Here is a 22647-nt window from a genome sequence, read left to right as displayed (position 1 = left end):
CCCACTGACAAATCAGTGGGCAAGCACTTTTAAAGGGGAGTTTCAGGGGTGTTTAGGCGGAGGGAGGGGGCTACATGCAGAAACAGCCCAGTCAGCTCCGACAGTCACCTTGAAATTGGTCCTGTGGTGACCAGCGTCATCTTGATTGTTTTAAGTACAGTTAGTCTTCAGTTCCAGGGTCGGTTTGCTCCCATTTCTTTGAGGCCAGTCCTCAGAACTGTGGTAGCTTAGGTCATGTCTACAGTCTAGTCATCATGTAGTTAATTTCTTTCACCTGGTGGGGTTTCAGTATCTATGAAACAGCTCACAGGACATGGCTCATAATACTATCTACAGCCCCTGAGGAGGGACTAATGGTCCCTGACTTCATTCAGTGACTAAGCTATTATTACTTGGTCTTGTTTTCCTTTGCTTCTGCACTTTCTCACTTCTCTGAATTTATTCTTTGACTAAAGTTTTTCTACAGACAAAAGGCAGGCAGAGGACATAGAGGGGAAGCACCATAGGGTCCTGCTCCATTTCCTGTCTTTGCTACAAGATGAAACTGAGCGCGGAAGGTCAGCAGCGCCTCCCTGAAAACCCAGGGTCAGTCTGGGAACGGACGCGCCAGGGCCTGCTTGGGCTGGTCCACAGGTCCTCAGTGCCTGCAAGGGGCCGACGAGCCACGGGCCAGAGGTCCACCCGGACTCACCTCTTGGCTGGCTCACCACATGGGTTACCGAACCACATCTGTCTTGCCAGACGCACAGCAAGCCAAATGCGGAGACACCGAGGTTTGCAGCAAAAAGAGGGCTTATTTGCAAGGCAGTCAAACCAGAAGACGGGAGAACAAATCTCAAACCAGCCTCCCAGCAGGCACACAGGCAGCTCGGGGTATTTATGGGATAAGGAATAAAACAGCAGGGCGGTCCGAGGCATGGGGAGCGTGCGGGGCGTGGGGAAAGGTGATTGGGAAAAGATGTGGGAATTGGCGGGTAATCGTCTCTCTGCACAGGTGTAACTAAGATGCAGGCCTCTCCACGTTCAAAACGTCATGAAGCAATGGACGCCTGTGGATGCTCAGTTGGAGAGTCGATGGTCCTATCTAGTCTTAACCAGCTCAGCTCAAACTAGATGCCACTGGCTCCAAGTTCCCAGAAAACAACTCAGGCAAACATCTTATTGTTTATACAAGTGCAGCTTGGAGGACACAGGAGTCTTAAAACGACTTTGATTAGTGAAGGCAGGTGAAGTGGATTTAACCCACAGTTTCAAAAGCTTCAAAAATCACTCCAAAGAAGAAAATAATATTTGACAGTCGAGTACATTCTTATACACTGCATTCTAACTTTTACTCCTCACTAGTCTCTCCAAGTGCTATTGCTGGCTAAACAGCACAGTAATAGATGAGAAAATCAAGGTGTTTTACTGAGTCCCAGATCATGTGGATTTACTTTTGTGAGTGTGTGAGGTAGGTGTCTACCATTTTTTCCCCCAACTGGTTAGTAAGAGAGAACTTACAGTATAATAGTAGAGTGAAGTGTTCGTGTAAATCCTCCCACAGATAGCAGTGATTAAATCAGGACCAAACATAAAGAACAACTTTCTAAAGGCACTGGGAGGGACTTCTCTGGTGGCACAGTGGTTAAGAATCTGCCTGCCAAGGCAGGGGACACGGGTTCGAGCCCTGGTCTGGGAAGATCCCACATGCCGTGGAGCAACTAAGCCCGTGCACCACAACTACTGAGACTGCGCTCTAGAGCCCGCAAGCCATAACTACTGAGCCCACGCGCCTAGAGCCAGTGCTCTGCAACAAGAGAAGCCACCACAATGAGAAGCACGTGCACTGCAACGAAGAGTAGCCCCCGCTCTCCGCAACTAGAGAAAGCCCGCATGCAGCAACGAAGACCCAACGCAGCCAAAAATAAATAAATTAATTAATTAATTTAAAAAAAAAAGTTATTAAAGGCACTGGGAAGTTTACCAAAGCAAACACAAACTGGAAGAGGAATGACTCTTGAAAACTGCAACTGAAAAGGATCCTTGAAGTTCAGTGAACCCCAGACAGGATAAACAAAAACCCTCTCCTAAGCACGCATCATAGTCAAACTGCTGAAATCCACAGAAATCCTGCAAGCAGCCAGAGAAAAAGGACACATTATTTACAGGGAACCTAATAGAATCAAAGACTGACTTCTCATGAGAAGCTAGAAGATTTTACAATGGCATTTTTAAAGTGAGGAAAGAAAAAACTCAACCAGCAAAACAATTCATCAAAAATGAAGGCAGACTGAAGACATTTTCAGGTAATTAAAATTGGAGATAACTCATCACCTGCACACTTACAAGAAATGCTCTTTAAAGGAAGTTCTTCAGGTTGAACGGAAAAGGAATATGGTGCCAGATGGCAACACAGGTTGATAGGGAGGAACGAAAAGCCCCAGAAATGGTAAATATGTACAAATATAAAAGGATACCCAGGCACATATATACATACCTGTGTATGTATTTTTTCCTCTCAATTTCTTGCAAAAGATATATGACTAAAGCAAACATAATGCGGTTTTGTATCAATATTTTGGGGTTTATAACATGTAAATTTCAAGACATTTCAAACCTACCACACAAAGCATATTTGGTTCAACCAGACTCTGGACCAAATTAGTGTCAAGAATTTGGTAAATTCATAAAACGATAAACATTAAAAGAATTTGCTCTTTGCCCCTTTACCTTGGGTTAACTGAACAGACCTACAGAGGCCATCTTCTTTTTTGCTCCTCTGGCCTCCATATGTAACTACATTCAAGCCATTCTATTTTGGAGTTGCCATATGCCAACCCGTCGAATCTACCAATTTGCCTTGTCTTTCTACACCTTCATGGTCTTCCCACATCAGCTTATTCTGTATCTGTCACCGTACTCATTCCTTTGTCCCTCTTTCCCTCCATGACACTCACTCATGTGGCAGATATCTTATTTCTCCAGCTACTCTGCTGTACTTAAACCACTGAACATGGCTGGAGAAAAACATAACCATGCTGACAGGTCCTTCTTACAATTTGTGACTTCAAATTTCAGAGCGAGCTCTCCCCTCGCAAGCAATACTATCAGTTTGTCTCATCAACGATCTCTCCCACTTATCTGGAAGAGAAGATACTACTTCAAACCTTTTCCTTTCTCTTCAGACTTCTGCTGTCCCCTTGCTCCCTCTCCTCAGTCTCAGCTCATGGCTTCAACTTTTTAAATATTTTTATAAAAAATATGGAACAGTTCATGAATTTGTGTGTCATCTTTGCACAGGGGCTATGCTTATTTTCTCTGAGTTGTTAGAATTTTAGGATACATCCTGCCACAGCAAACACATGGCTTCACTTTTATTTCACTGAGAAAACAAAAAGAATTGAAAGAAACACCAAATCTATCAGTTTACCTGATTCATCATCAATTTCTTCCTCTCTACCAGATCTTGTGTGTCAACTTACAAATAATACTGTAAGATCTTTGATCTGGGAGAAAACTCTCCCTTGATCCCATGATCCCTCCCAGTTACTGCACATATATTTGTTCTACTTTATAACAAAGCTCAGTGCTTATCTCCACTTCCTTACATCCATATGTCTCCTCCACCCACTCCAATCTTGGTCCCTTATGACCTTGGTCCCACTGAAATGCTTTTGTCAAGATCTCCAGTGAAATTCATCTTAGTATGTCTGATAGTAAGTGCTCGGTTTTCATTCTACTCACCTCTCAGCAGAATCTGAGACAGATGATCACTCCCTCCTTCTTGAAACAGTTTCATCGTTTGACTTTCAGATCACCACACAGTCCTCATTTTCCTCTGTCCTCCCTGTCTCCTCCTTCTCATTCTCCTTTGCTGGCTAGCTATTCTTTCCGTTATGACCATGAAATATTGGAGGGCTTCCAGTCCCTGGCCTTGACCTTTGGCTCTTGTCTATGATACTCACTCATTCAACAATCTTATCCAATCTGGTGCTGTAACTCCCACTGCTCCAGAGATAGCCCCCCACTGATTTCTCTAGTCCTGACGGCACTGTTGAGCTCCAGACTCTCTACCTGACATCTCTACTTAGGTGTCTTAACAGGTACTTCAAATGAAACATTCAAACATAAATGTTTCGCTTTTCCTCCTGTACTGCAACCGTGCTTCTCCCTCAGTCACCCCATTATTATTAAATGGCAACATCATCCACTCAGGACAAAAAGTAGGAATCATCCTTGATTCCTCCCCTTATCTCTGCCCCTCTCCCAATCCATCAGAAAGTCCTGTATCCTCTTAAGAGCATATCCTAGATCTGTCCGCTTTTCTCTATTCTCACCACTGTAATTTCAGTTAAAGCTGCTATTTTATCTGAACTATTGCAGTGGCTTCCTCACTGGACTTCCTGCTTCTACTCCTGCCTCCGTTCAATCCATTCTCCACACGACAGACAAAATGATCTTTAAAAATGTTAATCATATTAATTACACTCCCTTTTGGTGTCTTCACACTGCATTGAGTATACAATCCATTTGGCCGTAGTTTGCCAAGTTCCACGTGGTTTGGTCCCTGTTTCACTGTTTTGACTGTATTCTAGCTGTACCATCCTTCCTCAGGCCTGAACACAAGCTATTTCCTCTGCCTGGAATGTGATTCACCTACATCTATATATTGCTCCTTCTTGCTGCTCAGTTCTTCATTCAAGTATCAGATAAAATGGTGGAATGACACAGGGAAGAAAACTGTAATCCCAGAGCCAAAGTCTTCAGGTTAACGTTAGAAAATCACCAACAACCAGGAAATTGATAGAACTAGGAAAGCAATGAGTTGGTATGAACTTCAAAGTAGGTACACTTTGTGCCTGAGGTGGAGGAGAAATAATAGCTAGAAAGTGAATTGGGAAATGAAAATAATACCAGCTCTACCTTTGAGCACTATGGTACTTTGGGAGGTTATAAGGAGAGCCCTCCTCTAAAGAGGGCTGCTTGTGGGACAACCAAGTTTCTGATAAGGCAAGGAAGTGAAGGAAGTAGTCTGAGAAAAAGGCTGAGAATACAGAAGATCTTAGAATGGCATACAGAAAAGTAGAAAGAATATTACATAAAAATTTGCATAACTACCACATAGATTGTCAGTAATAACATTTTGCTATTTTTGCTTCATCTATTTTTTTTGGTGACTTGTTTCAAGTTACATGCCGATATGAAAATATCAGGACACTTCACCCCTAAATATTTCAGTATGCACTACAAAAGAAGACATTTTTTCTGCTTAAGTACCATATAAGTGTCACTTCTAATAAAGTCAATATTATGGAAAAAAGGCAGGAGAGAGAATTAATCTAGATGAAAGAAGCTTGCAGATGTTACAACTCAGTGCATTGGGTGGTCCCTGACTGAATGCTGGCTTGAAGACTACTTTGGGACAATTTGAGAATTTTGAATATAAACTGGGTATTAAATGGTATTAGGGAATATGTGTTAGTTTTGGTAGATGTATTCAGTATAAATTCTATTTTTTGAAAGTAAAATTTTTAAAGATTTGTTTCCACAAGTTTAAGTTGTTTCATTGCAATTTGTTCCCCAGTCTTCTCATGTTTGATTGACAAAATGTGTTTTCTTAATTTTTTGAGACTAGAGTTCAATTGTCATCTAATTTCTATTGTATTTCTTCTGGTTAGGCCCTGTCAGAAATTAAGCATTTTATTGCTTTCTGCTTTATTCTATTTTTGTGCAGCAAATATTTTTCACTGATATTATTATTATATCTTTGGTAAATTCAAATTGTTGATTCTTTTTGTTTATGTAAATTCTTTCTGGTTAGATTGTTTAAAAGTTTTAAAAAGATATAGTTATGAATATTATCCTACTGTTACTACCATTTTCCAAGGACCTATTTCTAAATTCCATGTTAAATAATCCTATAACTTGGGTGATGGTACAGTCATGATACCATTTAAATAGAAATAGGAGACCGTTGAGTTAGAAAGCACGAATAAGTATAAAACCAATTTTTCAAAAAAATTCGCATTCTAGAGAGAGACTTAAGAAGTTTCATGGCAAGTGTGACTGTCTAATGAACACATTCTGGTTTCAGCTTATCTTTTTTTTTTGCATAGGGCAATACATGGAAGAATATACTCTAAAATAATAACAAAGTTCATATTTGATAGTAAAATTTGGAGTGATCTTCTTTTTGCTTATTTTCTAACTTTTCTCCATGTTCATGTAGCTTTGAAGTAACTTTTAAAAACAAAGGAAAACATTTTAAAGCAAAAATGTTATTGACGGCTAATAGCAAGGAGAGGGGCAAAAAGAAATTTGTTTTTTACATAAATGTAAAAATGACTAGTGCTATCCTTTAAATGCTGAAAGGATAGATAATTATTTAAGTATAAGTATAGAAATATATTATTAAAATATAATTTTAAATGTATCAAATAATCCATAAACAATGAAATCTTAAACACTGTGAACAAAACAATAACTTACAGCGTCTGCAGTCATCCCCAGGCCATCATAATACATCACTCCTAGCTGGTAAGTTGCCTGATGATCCTTTTCCTTGATTTCTTCAAACTGTTCTAATGCTTCTTCATACCATCCCTGTAAGCTCCCAGGAAATACTGAATTATTTTCATTATTACCTTAAAGTAATCCCAAATACTTAGTTCCCACCTAAATCTAGCTAGCAGCACCAAATAAAACAAAAGACAGCAACAAATTTATGGAATTTGCAAGTAAGCTATTGACAACAATCAACACAGTATAAAATCAATAAAATAAACCTAAATATGGCAACTGAGGGAACTGACCAGGAGGAACCTGGGTCAGAGGCTTTCACTCTTACTCTTGGCTATTGCCAAACCACTCTCTAAATGATAGCCTAGCTCTCTGCTCATTCCAGCCTGCCATATCACCCGCTACTCCTGGAGTCTGAGAAACTTCAGAGCTGGGGCCAAAGACCATGAGAAAAGATAAACATCAGGATATCCGCTACTACTAAATATCCACTATGATATGGCTCTTCCAGTTTTGCCATTTTCTAGCTAGGGAGAAGACACAGAAAAACAAATATGTGATTCTCCAAAATTATCTTTCTCCCATACTTCCTATAAAAACCTGCGTGTCATATGTCACTCATTTAAGGCTCCTCAGCGTTATAGGATATAATAACAAATATGATGAAGTGTAAGGAACAAAAATGGGGCTTATGTCTTAATCCACCATGGAAAATGCCTTACGCTAAAGAATAAATCATTTGTAACAGTGGAAAGAGAGTCTCTGAGTTGGAAGGTCATTACTAGGAAGAGCAGGCCAGAGAAAAGCAACTTTTGGAAAACACAGGAACAATTGAATTTCTCTTTTCATAAACTGTAATTAATCAACAAACTGATAAAATTAATAAAAACTGTACCAAAATGCTAACAAATATTTATCTTAAAGAACACATAACAATGAGTAAATGACTGAGTTGTAAAGATTCATTCTGCTTTCTGGCTAATGTTTGGCCAACATATAAGAGGGCTGGAAAACTTAGAATACTCTATACAGAGGAAGAGAAAGGAAGTCCTTTTAGTTTTTCATGATTTTAAATACCATATACATGCTGGAAAATCTCAGATATATACTTTCAACTCAGACTTCTCCTTTGAGATCTAGAGTCTTACATGTAGTTTCTACTTTGAAACATGTATACTTGGATGACTAAGGGGAATCTCAAACATAAAATGTCCAAAAACTGAACTCCTGATGGTTCCCTCAAAACTCACTCCTCCCCACTTCTCTATTTTTCAGTCCATGATGCCATTACCTGTATCTCCAAAATAAATCCAGGACCCAGCTCCACTGCTGGGTCAAGATCACCATCCTCTCTTGCCCCAACTAGTATAATTTTCCCCTAAACTGGTCTTGGTTCTATGCTTCCCTTCCAATCCATTCATCACAGTCTCAAAACACTTCAATGTCTTCTCACTACATTTTAAACAAGGCTTATCTAGAGCCATTCTCTGCCTTGCTGACTATGACATTGGTCTCTTAATTCCTAGAGCTCACCAAACTCTTCCGCATCTCAGAAACGTTGCATTTGTTCTCCCTTCTACCTGGAATGCACTTCCCTATGGCTGTTTGCATTGCCTGTTTCCTTGTCTTCAAGTTTTAGTTTCAACAACAGGTATTTCCGCCCTATCCCTAAGTTATTCTCTATCAGAGTACCCAGTTAATTGCTTTCATAGTACTTTAACTTATTTTTAATTATATATTAATTTATTTTCTTCCTCTAGACTGTAAGCTCTATGAAATGGGGACCATTCTAACTCCCTCATCACTGTATAGCTAGTACCTAGCATAATAGTAGCAAATACTTATAAAGCAGTTACTAGGTGCCAGGCCCTGTTAGTATTTTTACAATTAATATACCCTCATAATAGCTCTATGAAATGCATATTATTACGCCCTTTTACAGATGAGGAAACTGAGGCACCAAGAGGTTAAGCATTTGTGCCCAAGGATACAGTTACCAAGCAATGGAACCGTATTTGAACCTATGCCCAAAGCTGAAAGATCATTCTCTGAACCATTACGCTACGTGATCCTCACAGTGACAGGTGCATTATGAGTCCTCAACAAATATTTGTTGCCAGAATGAATGAAGGAGCCATCAAAAGATAAGTAAGTGGGATATAGGTGAACAGCTGCCCAAACATTCAGTGGATAGTGAGGGGTTGGGGACAGCTGGTCCCTTTTCGCATCTTCCCTTGGGGTTCAGTGAACAACTGAAGCTATAGTGCTGAAGTTGGAGTGATAGTTTGCATAGGTCCTCCTAGACCTACTTTGCAAACCTCAGCATAATGTGGATAAAGAGGGAAATTCCCTCCTTACTCCATATAGGAACATACAAAGTTGCCTTTAGGTACTAGATAAGAATCAGGATTTTTAATTGTTAATAAAATGAAAATATTTTATAAATGATGTTGAATATATTGGGCAAAATATAAAAATTAGATTTTTAATTTATCATGTGAAAATGGATTTCATACCAAAATGACTCCTATAAATGACATTAATTAGAATGACTTTTATGGAGAAAGGTTGAATATCTCCATAAGCTGGGACCAATGTATCATACTTAAATCCACAACCACAATCTATGGAATTTGGCAGAATTTCCCTGGTTTAACAATGTGAGGAACTCTATAGGAAATTGTGCTATGAAGATCTAACAGCAGCTTGATATGAAAACAAATCAACAAAAAATGATACCTCTTCAAAATACAGTTGACCTCGTAGGAAATATGCCAGAGTATCCCCTCTTCTTATTCTTTCCTTCAAGAGGTGCAATGCCTTATCCACCAAACTAGTATGGCTGTAATGATCTGATTTTTTAAAAAGTAAAGAATTCCATCTTTATCCATACAACATGAATTTTCTCTCTTAAAGTAATAAATTAAATAGAATTCATCTGACACTGTTTATACTAGTTTCCTTCCTAGTTCTCATTCCTAAAACTGACCTCCTTAGTTCAAGGAAAAAGCACTACCTTAAAAAAAGAAAGCCCTATCACAATACCTGACATTGTGCCTTATATAATTAAGAAATATATTGGCTGGTTGTCAAACTAACCCTCTTTCCTGCTAGGCAGGAGCTCTAGCAATGCAGTCTATGTGGAATTCTTTAGACAAAGCTGGCCTGTGGGTGAGTGAAATTCTTAATTTGAGCCTTAATTAGAACTACTCTAACTAGATGAACTAACCATCCCCAATTTAATTTTTTTAAGTCTGTAGAAAAAAATGGTAGCTTTAAATGCTAATTTCAAGTAAAGTATGGTACTGTTCTCTTTATCAGAACTGACATCTGGCTTCTCTTTTCCAGAAGGGTGTCCTAAAGTCCTGAAAGTAAAATCAGGATCAGGATCTCATTATGAAACTTCTTCACTGATGATTTGCTACCAGGTAGGTTCAAGCAATTTCACAGATTCTTACAGAAAAGCTAGAAAGGACTGTAAACTTAACCACTTTCTTGCCAGCAATAAGACTCATATTTCTTGTCTCTTTTGCTCTGGTGTACATAATTAACTTTTAGTGAAAATATTATCAGGATTTGTACCAGTCTTTTCCTTTCTCCATTGGAGGAGTTTTTGGTTCTTAGCAGCATAGTGGGATAGAGAAGTATAAAAGGGGTTCTTGGGCAACTTTTCACTGGTCAACTTCATCCTGTCTCCACAGTGGGTATTCTGTAAATTTAAAAATTATATTAAAAAATAATATGGTAGAAATATCTTCCTCCAGAAAAATGCAAAAAGAGACTCCACTCCAACTTGGCAGTCATTATAAAAAGCATCTTCCCCTCATAACCTAGGGATAGGTCACCAAACTACCAGCTCTGGGATGGGAACATTCCTTCTTAGGAAACCAGGACCCTCCATAGCTATGAGAAGCACAGCACTCCTCCATGTCTGTTTCCACAGCATGGGATTAATGATCAGAGCTGTTTGCAAATCCTTTCTGGCTATGAGATCACACACTCCAGTGAGTCATGTCACCCACCACAGCTGCTGCCACTAGTAGGAATTGGTGACACTGCCTGTAGATACAGTTCCTGTGCACTGGTACCTTCCTGTTGCCTTGTAACTGAAGCTCATCAAACTAATCCATTTTAAATGAGAGCATTTGTCTCTTTTACCTGGGAATACACTTTATTTTAGCTGTGTTGTTCAGTTTTATCTTCCTGTCTGTATTGGATTGCCATGTTATAAGGTGGATCACAGTTGAATGGAAAATCAGAGCCTTCATATAAAATGTAGAGGCCACCTCATCTGGGATGAAGGAGTCCAGGTTGGCCTAGGCTGAGGGTAGTGAGACAGCAAACTCAGTTGTTGCTATGCTTTTTTGTTTACTCCTTGGAATTCCACTGTTACAGCAGGCTTTCACCAATCAGGAACAAGCTTCCAGTAAAGGTTCCTGATTGGTGGTGAAGAGAACTCAATAGACCTTTAGTATTATTGGAAAGCAGCATTTATACAATTTTATGATACTATTTTGGACAATAAATTGCTTCATTAATGAGAATGAAGTACAGAAAAGGGAGATAATTCAGTATACCAGACAGAAAAAATCACCGAAGTATCTGTGATTTTGGAAGAGTCATATAATCTTCTTAAAAGTCAATTTCCTCATCTGTAGTTTAGACTATAAGTAGTTTGAACTAGAGGATTTCAAAACGTCTGTCCATAGATATGTAAAATTCTTTGATTATAGGATTCCAAAAATCTATGGTTGCACTAGTAAATATAAAAGCTTCCAATGAACTTTAGGGTGAAGCAATATTAGGTGAAGTATTTAGAAGAAAGACAATCCAAATAGGATGATGTCCATAGCACCACCATCAGTTTACTCAGAAACTGGTTATAGAAGTTTTTATTTCACTGAAGACTTAAGCCCACGTGCTATTGTATCCAAAAAGGCTAAGAAAAAAGTTGACACATTCAGGAAGGTCATCAGAAAAGAAACAAATCAGAAAGCAAAATCCATTTAAACTCACGTTGTCTTCTGTGGGTACAATACTCCACAGGGTTTCTGTTGCTGTAGCTTAAAAGAAGATTTGGGGAGGACCTAGAAAATATAAGCAAAGATTTATTGAGCTCTTACTATAGGCCAGGATTTGTTCTTTGTTCTAAGTGCTTTACAGGTACTAACTCCTACAAAACTTTATGATATACAGGCTATTATGAGGCCCACTTAATGTGAGAGGAAACTGAGGCACCAGTGAAGAAGTTAAGCAACTTGCCTCAGATCACAGGGCTGGGAGGTGGGACAGCTGGGATGCCAGAGCGCCTGTGTACTTCATCATTATTCCATACTGTTCTCCAAAAAGCAGAGCTAACATGATTGTTTAAAATGGCAGGACTCCCATAAGAGGGTAAGCTAAAATTCAGTACTTTTTAATTTCAGAAAATGAGAACTAAGAGAAGATTTTAAACAGCAAGAGATTATGTTTATTTCTGCCAAATCTTGGGATAAGATATAAAATTATAATTTGAAACTTGACAAGTATTTGCATAGCATGCAGTAAATTTAGAAAATGCTATAATAGAAATTATAGACCTTAATCGATGATGTAAAATCTGAAAGAAACATATGATTTTAAAAGGGAGGGCAGGTGTAGTAGACACTGACGGTGACCTTCCCAGACCCTCTTTACTAGTTAGTGCCTTATCTCCAGTGCTATGAATGTTAACTGCTTAAGGTTGTGCAACCACCACCAATATCTAATTCTGGAACATTTTCATCACTCCAAAAGAAACCCTGTAGAAATTAGCAGTCACTCCCCAATCTTTCCCTCCCTTCAGCCCCTAGCAATCACTAATCAACCTTCTGTCTCTACAGATTTGTCTATTCTGCATATTCCATATAAATGGAATCATACAGTATGTGGCCTTTTGTGTCTGGCTTCTTTTACATAATGTTTACAAGGTTCGTGCATGTTGTAGCATGTACCAGTACTTCATTCCTATTTTTGGCTGAATAATATTTCATTATACGGATATACCACATTTAAAAAAATCTGTTCATCATCTGATGAACATTTGAGTTGTTTCTAGCTTTTGGCTATCATGAATAATGCTGGTAGTTTTCACGTACTTGTTTTTGTGTAGACATAGGTTTTCAATTCTTTTGGGTATAAACCTAGGAGGGGGATTGCTGGGTCACATGGTAATTCTATGTTTAAGATTTTGAGAAATTGCCAAACTGTTCTCCAAAGTGGCTTTTTGCTTTTCCACCAGCAATGTGTGAGGGTTCCACATCCTCACCGACACGGGTTATTGTTCATCTTTCTGATAATAGCCATCCTAGTGGATGTGAAGTGGTATCTTGTGGTTCTGATTTGCATTTCCATAATGAAAAATGATGTTGAGACTCTTTTCATGTGCTTATTGGCCACCTGTTTATCTTCTTTGAAGCGATGTTAATCCTTTGCCCATTTTGTAGTTGGGCTGTCTTTTTATTGCTGAGTTATAAACATTCTTTATATATTCTAGATACTAGACTCTTATCAGGTATATAATTTGCAAATATTTTCTCCCATTCTATGGGGTCTTTTCACTTTCTTGTTTCTTTTGATCCCTCGATTTTTGTTTTTAATTTGATGAAGTCCATTTAAAAAAAATATTCCCAAATCTTTTTTTTTTTTTTAAATTATTATTTATTTTTATTTATTTTTGGCTGTGTTGGGTCTTCGTTTCTGTGCGAGGGCTTTCTCCAGTTTCGGCAAGCAGGGGCCACTCTTCATCGCGGTGCGCGGCCCTCTCACTATTGCGGCCTCTCTTGTTGCGGAGCACAGGATCCAGACGCTCAGGCTCAGTAGTTGTGGCTCACGGGCCCAGTTGCTCCGCGGCATGTGGGATCTTCCCAGACCAGGGCTCGAACCCGTGTCCCCTGCATTGGCAGGCAGACTCTCAACCACTGCGCCACCAGGGAAGCCCCCCCAAATCTTTTCTTGTAATTTTTTTCTTTTTAAAAAATCACTTTGAGGTGTGATTGACATATAAAAAGCTGTATATATTTAATGTATACAACTTGATGGGGTTGGATGTAAATTTATACCCATGAAACCATCACCACAATCAATGCTAAGTATATTCATCATCTCCAAAAGTTTCTTCTCATCTAATTTATTTGAACACTAAGCATAAGATCTACCCTCTTAGCAAAATTTTAAGCATACAACACAATACTGTTAGCTGTAAGCACTGGGCTGTACAGCAGATCTCTAGGACTGCATAACTGAAACTGTATACCCTCTGCCCACCACCTCCGCATTCCGCCCCCCAAGCCCCTCGTAACCACCATTCTACTCTCTGCTTCTATGAGTCTATTTTAGATCCCTCATATAAGTAGGATCATGTTATATTTGTTCTTCTGTGTCTGGCTTATTTCAGTTTGCATAATGTCCTCCAGGTTCTAAGGCTGAATAATATTCCATTTACGTAGCTACCACGTTATCTTCTCATTCAGGGACAGGCATTTAGGTTGCTTCCATGTCTTGGCTATTGTGAATAATGCCACAGTGAATATGGAGGGAAAAATCTCTCTTTGAGATTCTAAGTTCAAATCCTTTGGCTATATGCCCAGAAGTGGGACTGCTGAATCATATGGTAGTTCTATTTTGAATTCTTTGAGGAAGAGCGATAGATACTGCTTTCCATAGTGGATGCACCAACTTACAGACCTAATTCTCAAAGTATTTTGGTTACTTAGTTCTTAAAAACATTAAGCATGTAAGAAATTTATCAATGGCACCTGCGTAAAATAATTGGATAATAAAAATGATTTATTAGATAATTTGGGAAAATGTGTCAAAAGTTTGAAATTCAGTTGTTTTACTTAAAAATTACACATTATTTAAAGTAGCTGGAAAATGTAGAATATTAGATATATGCTTGAGTAGAACTTATCTTGACATCATATATTACTGTTATTTAGTTGTTTTAATTATTACTTGATTAGTAAAACCACTAGGTAGGTTTTGAGTAGGATGTTAACAAATTTTGACAAATCTGAGTTACTGTAAGAAAATAAGTTTCAACTTTCTACACTAGATAAATTATATATCAAATGTATCAATTAGATCTGGCCTATACAAAAAATATAACGCATGCTTTTTCTGAAGGTATTCTATATATTCAGCTACTCTCTGTTTCCTAAATGAAAGAAATAGGTTGCACAATCAATGCAGTAAGAGCCCTCTTATCTGGTATTATTGGGACTTGTAGTTTATCAATTAAACAAGAATCAAGGTGGAAATTAATGTGAGTATACAAACATATGATATACATTTTAACTTAAAATATGTAAATATATAGTTATCTTCCCACCTTTTCACTTAGGGTCAGAAGCTATTTCTTTAAATAGAGGATGAATGTGAGAGTTCAGAACTGTCTTTCTTGCATAAACCATATGCATACAAATTCCAGATTATGTTTCTTTAAAATGGAACATGAATTGAAAAATGCCTGTGGAACAATTTGAGGGTAGAACTATTTCTACCCATCCTTTACAGTTGATTTATCCTCACCTACTTTGAAAGCATTTTCCTTAGCTACTTGAGGAATCTGAAAGCATTCAATTTAGTCTTCTTAAAAATTATAGCTCTCACTTCTCACCCATATCTCACCAGTTATATAACATTTAATTATATTACATATTATAATAATCCTTATAGTGTGGAAAAAAATTCAAACTGATGTGATCCCAAGTAACTGAGTATTCTAGAGAACAGCCTGTTAAGATCTCCCAGTGATCAATGCAACCGGCAGTGTGTTTTACAGAGGCGCTAAAGTGTATTGGTTAATCAGAATAAAAAATTAAATAGTGATCAGAATAAAAAATTAAGTAATAAAGTTGTGAGAAATTGTGAGATTTTTCGTTCCTTGTTTTATTAAAACTAGCTTCATATTGGTTTAGGTATCTTCTGTCATTACTAAATCTAGAAAATTAACTAAGTGTAACTTTTGCAGTTTGAGGTGTAACAGCAAAACTAGCATAAATTTCTTTTTCCTTCTTCACAATTTCACAAATAGAAGATTTGTTCTTACTGTAGATCTCAACAACCTCAGTGTTTGATTTCTTATCTTTCCTTATTACATCAAGAATTTTTGGGCTTCCCTGGTGGCGCAGTGGTTGAAAGTCTGCCTGCTAATGCAGGGGACACGGGTTCGAGCCCTGGTCTGGGAAGATCCCACATGCTGCGGAGCAGCTGGGCCTGTGAGCCACAACTACTGAGCCTGCGCATCTGGAGCCTGTGCTCCGCAACAAGAGAGGCCACGATAGTGAGAGGCCCGCGCATCGTGATGAAGAGTGGCCCCCGCTTGCCGCAACTAGAGAAAGCCCTCGCACAGAAACGAAGACCCAACACAGCCAAAAATAAATAAATAAATAATTTAAAAAAGAAAAAAAGAAAAGAATTTTCACCTTTTTACTTAAAGGAAGGACTTTATAACTTCTTTGGCATATCTAAATTGCCAGCATCACTACTCTTGCGCTTTGGGGCCATTATTAAGTAAATAAGCATTACTTGAACACAGTAACCCAGTAAATCTGATAACTCAGATGGCTACTAGGTGACTAACCTGGACAAAGGGATGATTCCCCTCCCAGGAGGGATGGAGTGAGATTTCATCATGCTACTCAGGGCGGCATGCAATTTAAAATTTATGAATTGTTTATTTCTGTAATTTTCCATTTAATATTTTCAGACCATGGTTGGTCTGAAACCACAGAAATTGAAAATGCGGATAACAGGGGACTATTGTAATTTTCTTTCTGTTCCAGGATCCCATCCAGGTTATCACACGTCATCATGTCTCCTTAGCCTCCTCTGGTCTATGACAGATTCTCAGGTTTTCCTTGTTTTTTTATAACTTTGACAGTTTTGTACTGGCCAGATATCCTGTACAATGTCTCCCAATCTGGGTTTACCTGATATTTTACTCATGGTTAGACTTGGGTTATGGACTTTTGGGAAGATGCAGAGATGAAGTATTCTTCTCAACACATCATATCAGGGGTGCATGCTATCATCATGACTTATCACTGATAATATTAACAAATACCTGGCCAGGGTAGTGTTTCACAGGTTTCTCCACTGTAAAGTTACCTTCCCCCCTTCCTATACTCTTACTCTTCAGAAGCAAGTCATTATGCGTAGCCCACACTCAAGGGGACAGTGTGGGGAGAGGATTAATCTCTATTTCCTGGAGTGGGGAGTGCCTACATGAAGTATTTGGAATTCTTTTGTAAAGAAGAGTTGCCTTTTCACTCCTTCTCTCCTTCCCTTCCCTTCCCTCCCTCCCTCCCTTCCATCTGTCTATCTGTCTATCTAAATATCTATCTACCCTTTGTGCCACAATATCCTGGAGCAGCAGTTATTTATAATAACTATATAATTTATCACCTTCTCCAAGAAGTTTGAGTAAGCAAGGCTGGAAGGGTTTATATAATAAGGCACAAGAAGAATTTATTTGTGGGAAATCTTTTGCTTTTACAATCATACAAGGATCATACATGGATTTCCTGACTGCACATGCCAGTGAAGGCAGAATTACATTTGATTAGTTCAAACACATTTACCAGCAAATTAAACATAAGTAGAATCAGCAATGCTTGGAAGAGTGACTGTTGAATATGCATCTTAGACCATCTTCCACTTTAGAAAACTGATCCCACTTGCTACATGTTCAGTAAAATCTCGTTACTTGCCAGTAAGATATTGTCCCCCAAATGTATTTATTCTGTATATTTTTGTACTCTACCAGCTTTGTTCAGTTTTTAGACGGCTTTCAGGCCCATTTTTAAGACTAAACCAAATACTTACCAGAGATATAAAGAATTTTTTGGAAACATTATGAGCAATGGATAAGTATGCAGTGATTAAAGGGGCAAAAGCTTTAACAACTCCTCACAGCATTCCCTTTCCTTGTGAAATTTAAATATGTCACAGGGAGTTAACAATAATTACCAGATTTAACGCATGCTGAACAGAATCTTGTTTTCAAGAGGAAGGATGTAACGTGGAGGCGCATGCATCACACACATATCCCACTGCATAATATGTTGACTGCAAAACATATGTTTAGAACTCTAGGAACTTCTTTGATAATACCTTGTATTAGTTAGCAAATCCTGAAAATGAACATCTGTGCAAACTTGAAGCTTTACTATATGCTTTGAAAAACAGTACTTACCTAATTGAAAAACATGAGAAAAGGAAAATTGGCAATATGGACATGTGCTCTCGTGTATCTCTGACATTCTTTAAATAGCATAAAAAGGTACTGTGAATAGTTTAAATATTAAAAAAAAAGAACACAAGTACGATTCTATATATGTATTTGAACATAAATACGTATACACGTTTATGTTCGAGTATGCATATAAACAAAGACGTTTAAAACTACCCCTTTGCAAATAAAAGAGCAAAGAGCATTTTGCTCACCATCCAAGTCTTCAGAGATTAACCTGCTGCAGCCGCTGAACAATAGGGCACTGGATGCTTCAGATGAAGAGATTAAGGTGATAACAGGATGGGCACTCTGTGCTTCAGACAAAGGAAATTTAAAGATGAAAACGGGAGGCTCTGTGCTTTGGACAAACAGGCCCTTAGATGCATTTCATGAAGAGTTTTAATGAACCCCGCTTCCCATACATAGAAAAGCCCTATAATCATTAACTTGGGATATCTGTTCTTTGTGACGAGCAGTGATCTTTTACCAAGATACATCTGACTGCACGTATTCCCTAACAACAACAAAATCACATATAAACTAGCCTCCCCCCGCCTCTCTGGAGCAGGTCCTCAGAGCTATCGGAAGTCTGTCTCTGGAGCTACAGTCCTCAGTAAAACCCTGAATAAACCTTAACTCACACCTCTCATGTTGTGCATTTTTCTCTCAGTCGACACCCTGGATCACTGCATAAGTCTAGTAATATGAATTACTGCAAAATTATTTTATGGCTCTTATTACAAAATAAACAATAAACCGTAACCAAAATTAGAACTAAAAGGCCACCTGTCTTCACAGGACAATGAGCTTGTCCTCTACAAGCATAATAACAAACTATCTTTCAGTCCTGCTCTCAAAGGTATCAGCAGATAGAAGGGAATCGCTGAAGATGTTAGGGAAAACAAATATATGGCTGGAGCTTTAGCTTTCAGCTAGATTAACCGGAAAAAAAAAGTGCCTAGGAAAAGAGTCCAGAGATAGGCGGTCAATGGCTACGGTTTGAAGTCAGGATGTCTGTCTGTTCCTAAAGCTTTACAAAAACGAATGACTCAAGCTAAACGAATGCCTCAGCATAAAGAGCTCCGGAGAGCCTTCCTCCCGCCACGCCCCAGCGGTTCAGAGCTAGTCAGCCCTGCCCACGGGGAAGAGCCCCACGGGTCCTCAGCGTCCACGGCCCGGGCCCTTCGTTTATCCCCTAACTCTCCCCATGATGAGTGGGGGGCTCCCGCCTCGGCAAGCTCAGGGCTAAACGCTGGGGACCCTCAGCACTTCCCCAGGCGGCAAGGCCAGCACGGCGCCTAACCCACCTCCAAGAGGGGACAAGTTACGGTGGTTGGCTCGTTTTACATCATTCCCAGAACGGACGTGGTATCATGTTAACCCCGAAAGGGTGGGGTTTGATAAACCATTTAAACCAGATGTTCAATCCCGGGAGGCCGTGAGCCTGGACAAAGGCGAGAGGGGTGCTGGAGCTGGGGGTTAGGGAGGGGCAGTCCCTGCGGGAAAACCCGTCCCCTTAGCTCACCTTAGCAGCCCCTCCGCCTGCCCTCCCCCGTCGCCCCCCCCCCCAGCTTCCGCTTTCCTCCCTAAACGTCCAGGGCCTTGAGGGACAGAGCCAAGCCTGGGGAGACTTTGAACGTGAGGCAAGAAGGAATTTTCATTCCTTAGGAGCCGGAGGCTGGGACCCCGGCGCCAGCACCAAGCTTAGCAGCTTCCAAAGGTCATGTTGCAGCCGAGCTCCTTGTAGCTCCCTGGTTTCCTGGTTACGTGCGTGCCAGCAAAAACCAAAACCTCCGCCCGCGACTTCCGCTTCCCCAAAGGGCCTAAAGAGGTGAGCACGACAGCGTGAGACGTGTCGAACTCAGCGCGCCTCATGGCGGCCGCTGAAACCCAGAAGCCCGGAATCCCGTCCCTCACGGCGCACGCGCACAGGGGCTCCGGGGAGCGGCCCGGGGCCCCGCCCCAAGGTGGGAGGGCCTGACACCGCACGCTGGGCCAATCAGCTGGCAGACCCGCGCTGCCTCCTCCTCCTTTCTCCCCGCCAGTCTTTCTGGGTTCCCGGTTGCACGTGTCAGTGTTTGTGTACGTGCGGCTGCAGCTGGGCGGAGAAACGCCGGCAGGCCAGGGTTGGGCTGCTGCGGCGCAGCCAGAGCTGTGGCGCGGCGGGGAGGGGCGGGCCCGCTGGCCCTGGGGATCTTTAAATTCTCCTGCTCTTGGGCGGTCTGGGCTCTCTAACCTGTTTGTCGGCAGCAACCGCCTCACCGCTCTGCTCTCCCAAGCACTCCGGTCCTCTACTTTAGGTGGGAGATGCTGTTGCTCGATTGCAACCCCGAGGTGAGACTCAGGCTGCTTTTGCCCTGCAGGCTTAAGTCTTCTAGGGAGGGCTAGCTAGGGTGATGGCTTACTGACCACTTGGCGTTGCCAGGTCAAGCCTCTTCAGAGTTGGAAGGTTTTTGCAATGGAGGATGTTCAGTCCCGGGAGGGCGTGAGCCTTGACAGAGGGGAGGGCGGTGCTGGAGCTGTTCTTTTCTCGCAGGTGGATAGTCTGAGGCATCTGCTGGAGACCGGGGCCTCCGTCAACGCACCCCCGGATCCCTGCGAGCAGTCGCCCGTCCACTTGGCCGCAGGTGGCGGCCTCGCTTGCTTTCTTCTCTGGCAGCTGCAGACCGGCGCTGACCTCAACCAACAGGTAACTAGGTAACTGATTGTTGCCGTGTGCAACCAACCCTCCCCCTCCACCCCAAATCCACACAAACATTTCTTAGACGCCGAGATATTCAGTCGTTTGTTATTAGAAACATGACTGTCGCAGCGATGTCCAATAGAAATATGTGAGACACGTATGTTACTTAAGATTTTCTAGTAGCCACATTAACGAAGTAAAACGAAACATGAAAATTTTAGTAACCTAACCCAATTAATCCAAAATATTATCATTTCATATGTAATCAATATAAAACATTACTGATAGATATTTTACATTTTCTTTTCATGTGTCTTCTCCATCTGCTGTGTATTTTACATTTACAGCACATTTCAATTCAGAATAGCCACATTTCAGGTGCTCATTAGCTGGATATACGGTTGCTGGCTACTACATGGGACAGAATTTCCAAGGTCTACAGTTCATTTCCAAAGGAACAATTGCTCCATTACCAAATTAAAAGTCTCAGGATAGCAATACTTGTGAGGCGTGCTCACAACCAATACAATTCCTTACAGAACTTTCTTAGGGTAGTTTGCATCTTCACTGAATATTAAAGTATGGTGAATTTTAAATTGTAATTTTTTTTACTTCTATAGGATTCTGATTTGCTTTTATTCACTTAAAATTTAATGTATGTTTGTAGCTGTGGCTGCACATATTTTTATTAATGAAAACTTTGTATTTAATAGGGCACCAAATGAATTTTATTTAAAAAAAAAAGAATTAAAAAATTCGGTCCAGTACAATGCATTTCTAACCCTGCTTCCTCAAATAGCTTCCTCAAACAATAGACTTCACCCACCAACTTCCACTAGAGTGTTTCGGGGAGAGATTAAAATGTGCTGTTTTGTCTGTAAGGATGTTTTTGGAGAAGCTCCACTACACAAGGCAGCAAAAGTTGGAAGCATGGAATGCCTCAGCCTGCTTGTAGCCAGTGACGCCCAAATTGAGTAAGTATGAAATCAGTGGCTTCAAATTTTATATTTTCTTGGATTAAACTAATCAGACTCCTACAGCTTAATTACATGATGCTTGCCATTGATAATTTAATGTTATCGTTTAAATGTTAACTTAGGCTGTTAATGACATCTAATACTATGTATTCAATTTGAATAAATAAAAAATGGATCCTAAGCAATCAGAGATACAGTTCTATTCATCTGTCATGGCAGTGTTACATCTTAGTTTTGGTTTAGAAAAGCCATTGTATAGAAGTTCTCACTGACTTCCTTTGCATACTTAACTCATTGTAGTGAACAAAGAATACTCTTTCATTAGTGCAAAAATAAAATGCCCACTCTGTGCTGTACTCTGTGCTAGCCATTGAGGATACATAGTGAGCAAAAATGGAATTCCTCTATGCTTCCTTTACCTCTTCTATTCTGCAACCAACATTTGTATGAGCCCAAAGCGCCTTTGTTAGGAAGATAAAAAAGGCTAAACAATTGTCAATTTTTACTTAACTAATTTTTTGTCTCAAATTCAGTTTATGTAATAAGAATGGGCAAACAGCTGAAGATCTGGCTTGGTCATGTGGATTTCCAGAATGTGGCAAGTTTCTCACAACAATTAAATGCATGCAGACAATAAAACCAAGTGAACAATCCAATAAAGATCATTGTGTTCCAGTACTCAGACAGAAACGAAGTTTTGTAAGTGAAGAAGATACAAATGGGAAAAGGAAGTGTTGGTAAGGAATTCATAGTTTCTTCTTTCTTCCTCCCTCAAGGATCTCTTATTTAGCACAGAATTTATTGTTTCGTTTAAATATCGGCAGTCTTATTTCTAGTATAACTTTTCATTCTCATTAACACATTTTAATACTGGTTGTAGTAACTACTACTAGATTCTAGAGATCAAAAATTGTCCTGCATGGTGGAAGATTAGGAAGGAAACCTTTTTAAAAATAGTTTTTAATGTTAATATGTTTTTTAACAACAGATGTCGTATTGGTTATGAAGAGGTGTGGAGAAGGTCTTCACTTCATGCAGATCTACTGCTCAGCTACAGGCTATGGCTTTTGGCTCATCAAGTGTGTCTAAACACCTTCTAAGAAGGAGGAAAACTTTCTTCTAAGTGAAGATAACATTCAGGAATACATGTATTTACATGCCTGTAACGTTCTGGTTGTGCATGCTTTGTCTTTTAATTTATTAAAGGAATGTCTAAAGAATAAATTCTTTTC

At 39.7% G+C, this 22647-nt stretch overlaps 2 protein-coding genes and 1 non-coding gene across 4 annotated transcripts in view; 1 reads left to right on the top strand and 2 right to left on the bottom strand.

The window, feature by feature from the left end:
• The window catches only part of LRP2BP (LRP2 binding protein), a 41990-nt gene extending 22704 nt beyond the window's left edge, over positions 1 to 19286 (bottom strand). Inside the window, exons 1-5 of the mRNA XM_057537414.1 lie at positions 17968 to 19286; positions 11515 to 11585; positions 10081 to 10207; positions 9238 to 9350; positions 6469 to 6582 (exon numbers count right to left, since the gene is read on the bottom strand). Of these exons, the coding sequence (XP_057393397.1) occupies positions 6469 to 6582; positions 9238 to 9350; positions 10081 to 10186 (333 nt within the window). The 5' untranslated portion in view covers positions 10187 to 10207; positions 11515 to 11585; positions 17968 to 19286. The remainder of the gene's footprint in view (positions 1 to 6468; positions 6583 to 9237; positions 9351 to 10080; positions 10208 to 11514; positions 11586 to 17967) is intronic.
• LOC114237133 (U6 spliceosomal RNA) lies at positions 3235 to 3339 on the bottom strand. Its single transcript, XR_003622900.2, has one exon. It is a non-coding gene; the product is annotated as a U6 spliceosomal RNA (small nuclear RNA).
• Positions 19287 to 19795: 509 nt separating the features above from the next.
• On the top strand, positions 19796 to 22639 carry ANKRD37 (ankyrin repeat domain 37). Of its 2 annotated transcripts, XM_007177875.2 has the most exons (5): positions 19803 to 20089; positions 20292 to 20444; positions 21321 to 21412; positions 21949 to 22152; positions 22404 to 22639. In XM_007177875.2, coding segments are annotated over exons 1-5 (477 nt in total). In that variant the 5' UTR covers positions 19803 to 20062; the 3' UTR covers positions 22405 to 22639. The 2 variants fall into 2 exon arrangements, with proteins under 2 accessions (XP_007177936.1, XP_007177937.1); XM_007177874.2 differs by lacking the exon at positions 22404 to 22639 and having other exon boundaries at positions 19796 to 20089; positions 21949 to 22156.
• The last annotated feature ends 8 nt before the right edge of the window (positions 22640 to 22647 follow it).

The sequence above is a fragment of the Balaenoptera acutorostrata genome, chromosome 21 (genome assembly GCF_949987535.1).
Source record: "Balaenoptera acutorostrata chromosome 21, mBalAcu1.1, whole genome shotgun sequence".
Classification (NCBI taxonomy): Eukaryota; Metazoa; Chordata; class Mammalia; order Artiodactyla; family Balaenopteridae; genus Balaenoptera; species Balaenoptera acutorostrata.
Note: the sequence above shows the minus strand (reverse complement) of the source record. Positions and strands in the feature narration are given on the sequence as shown.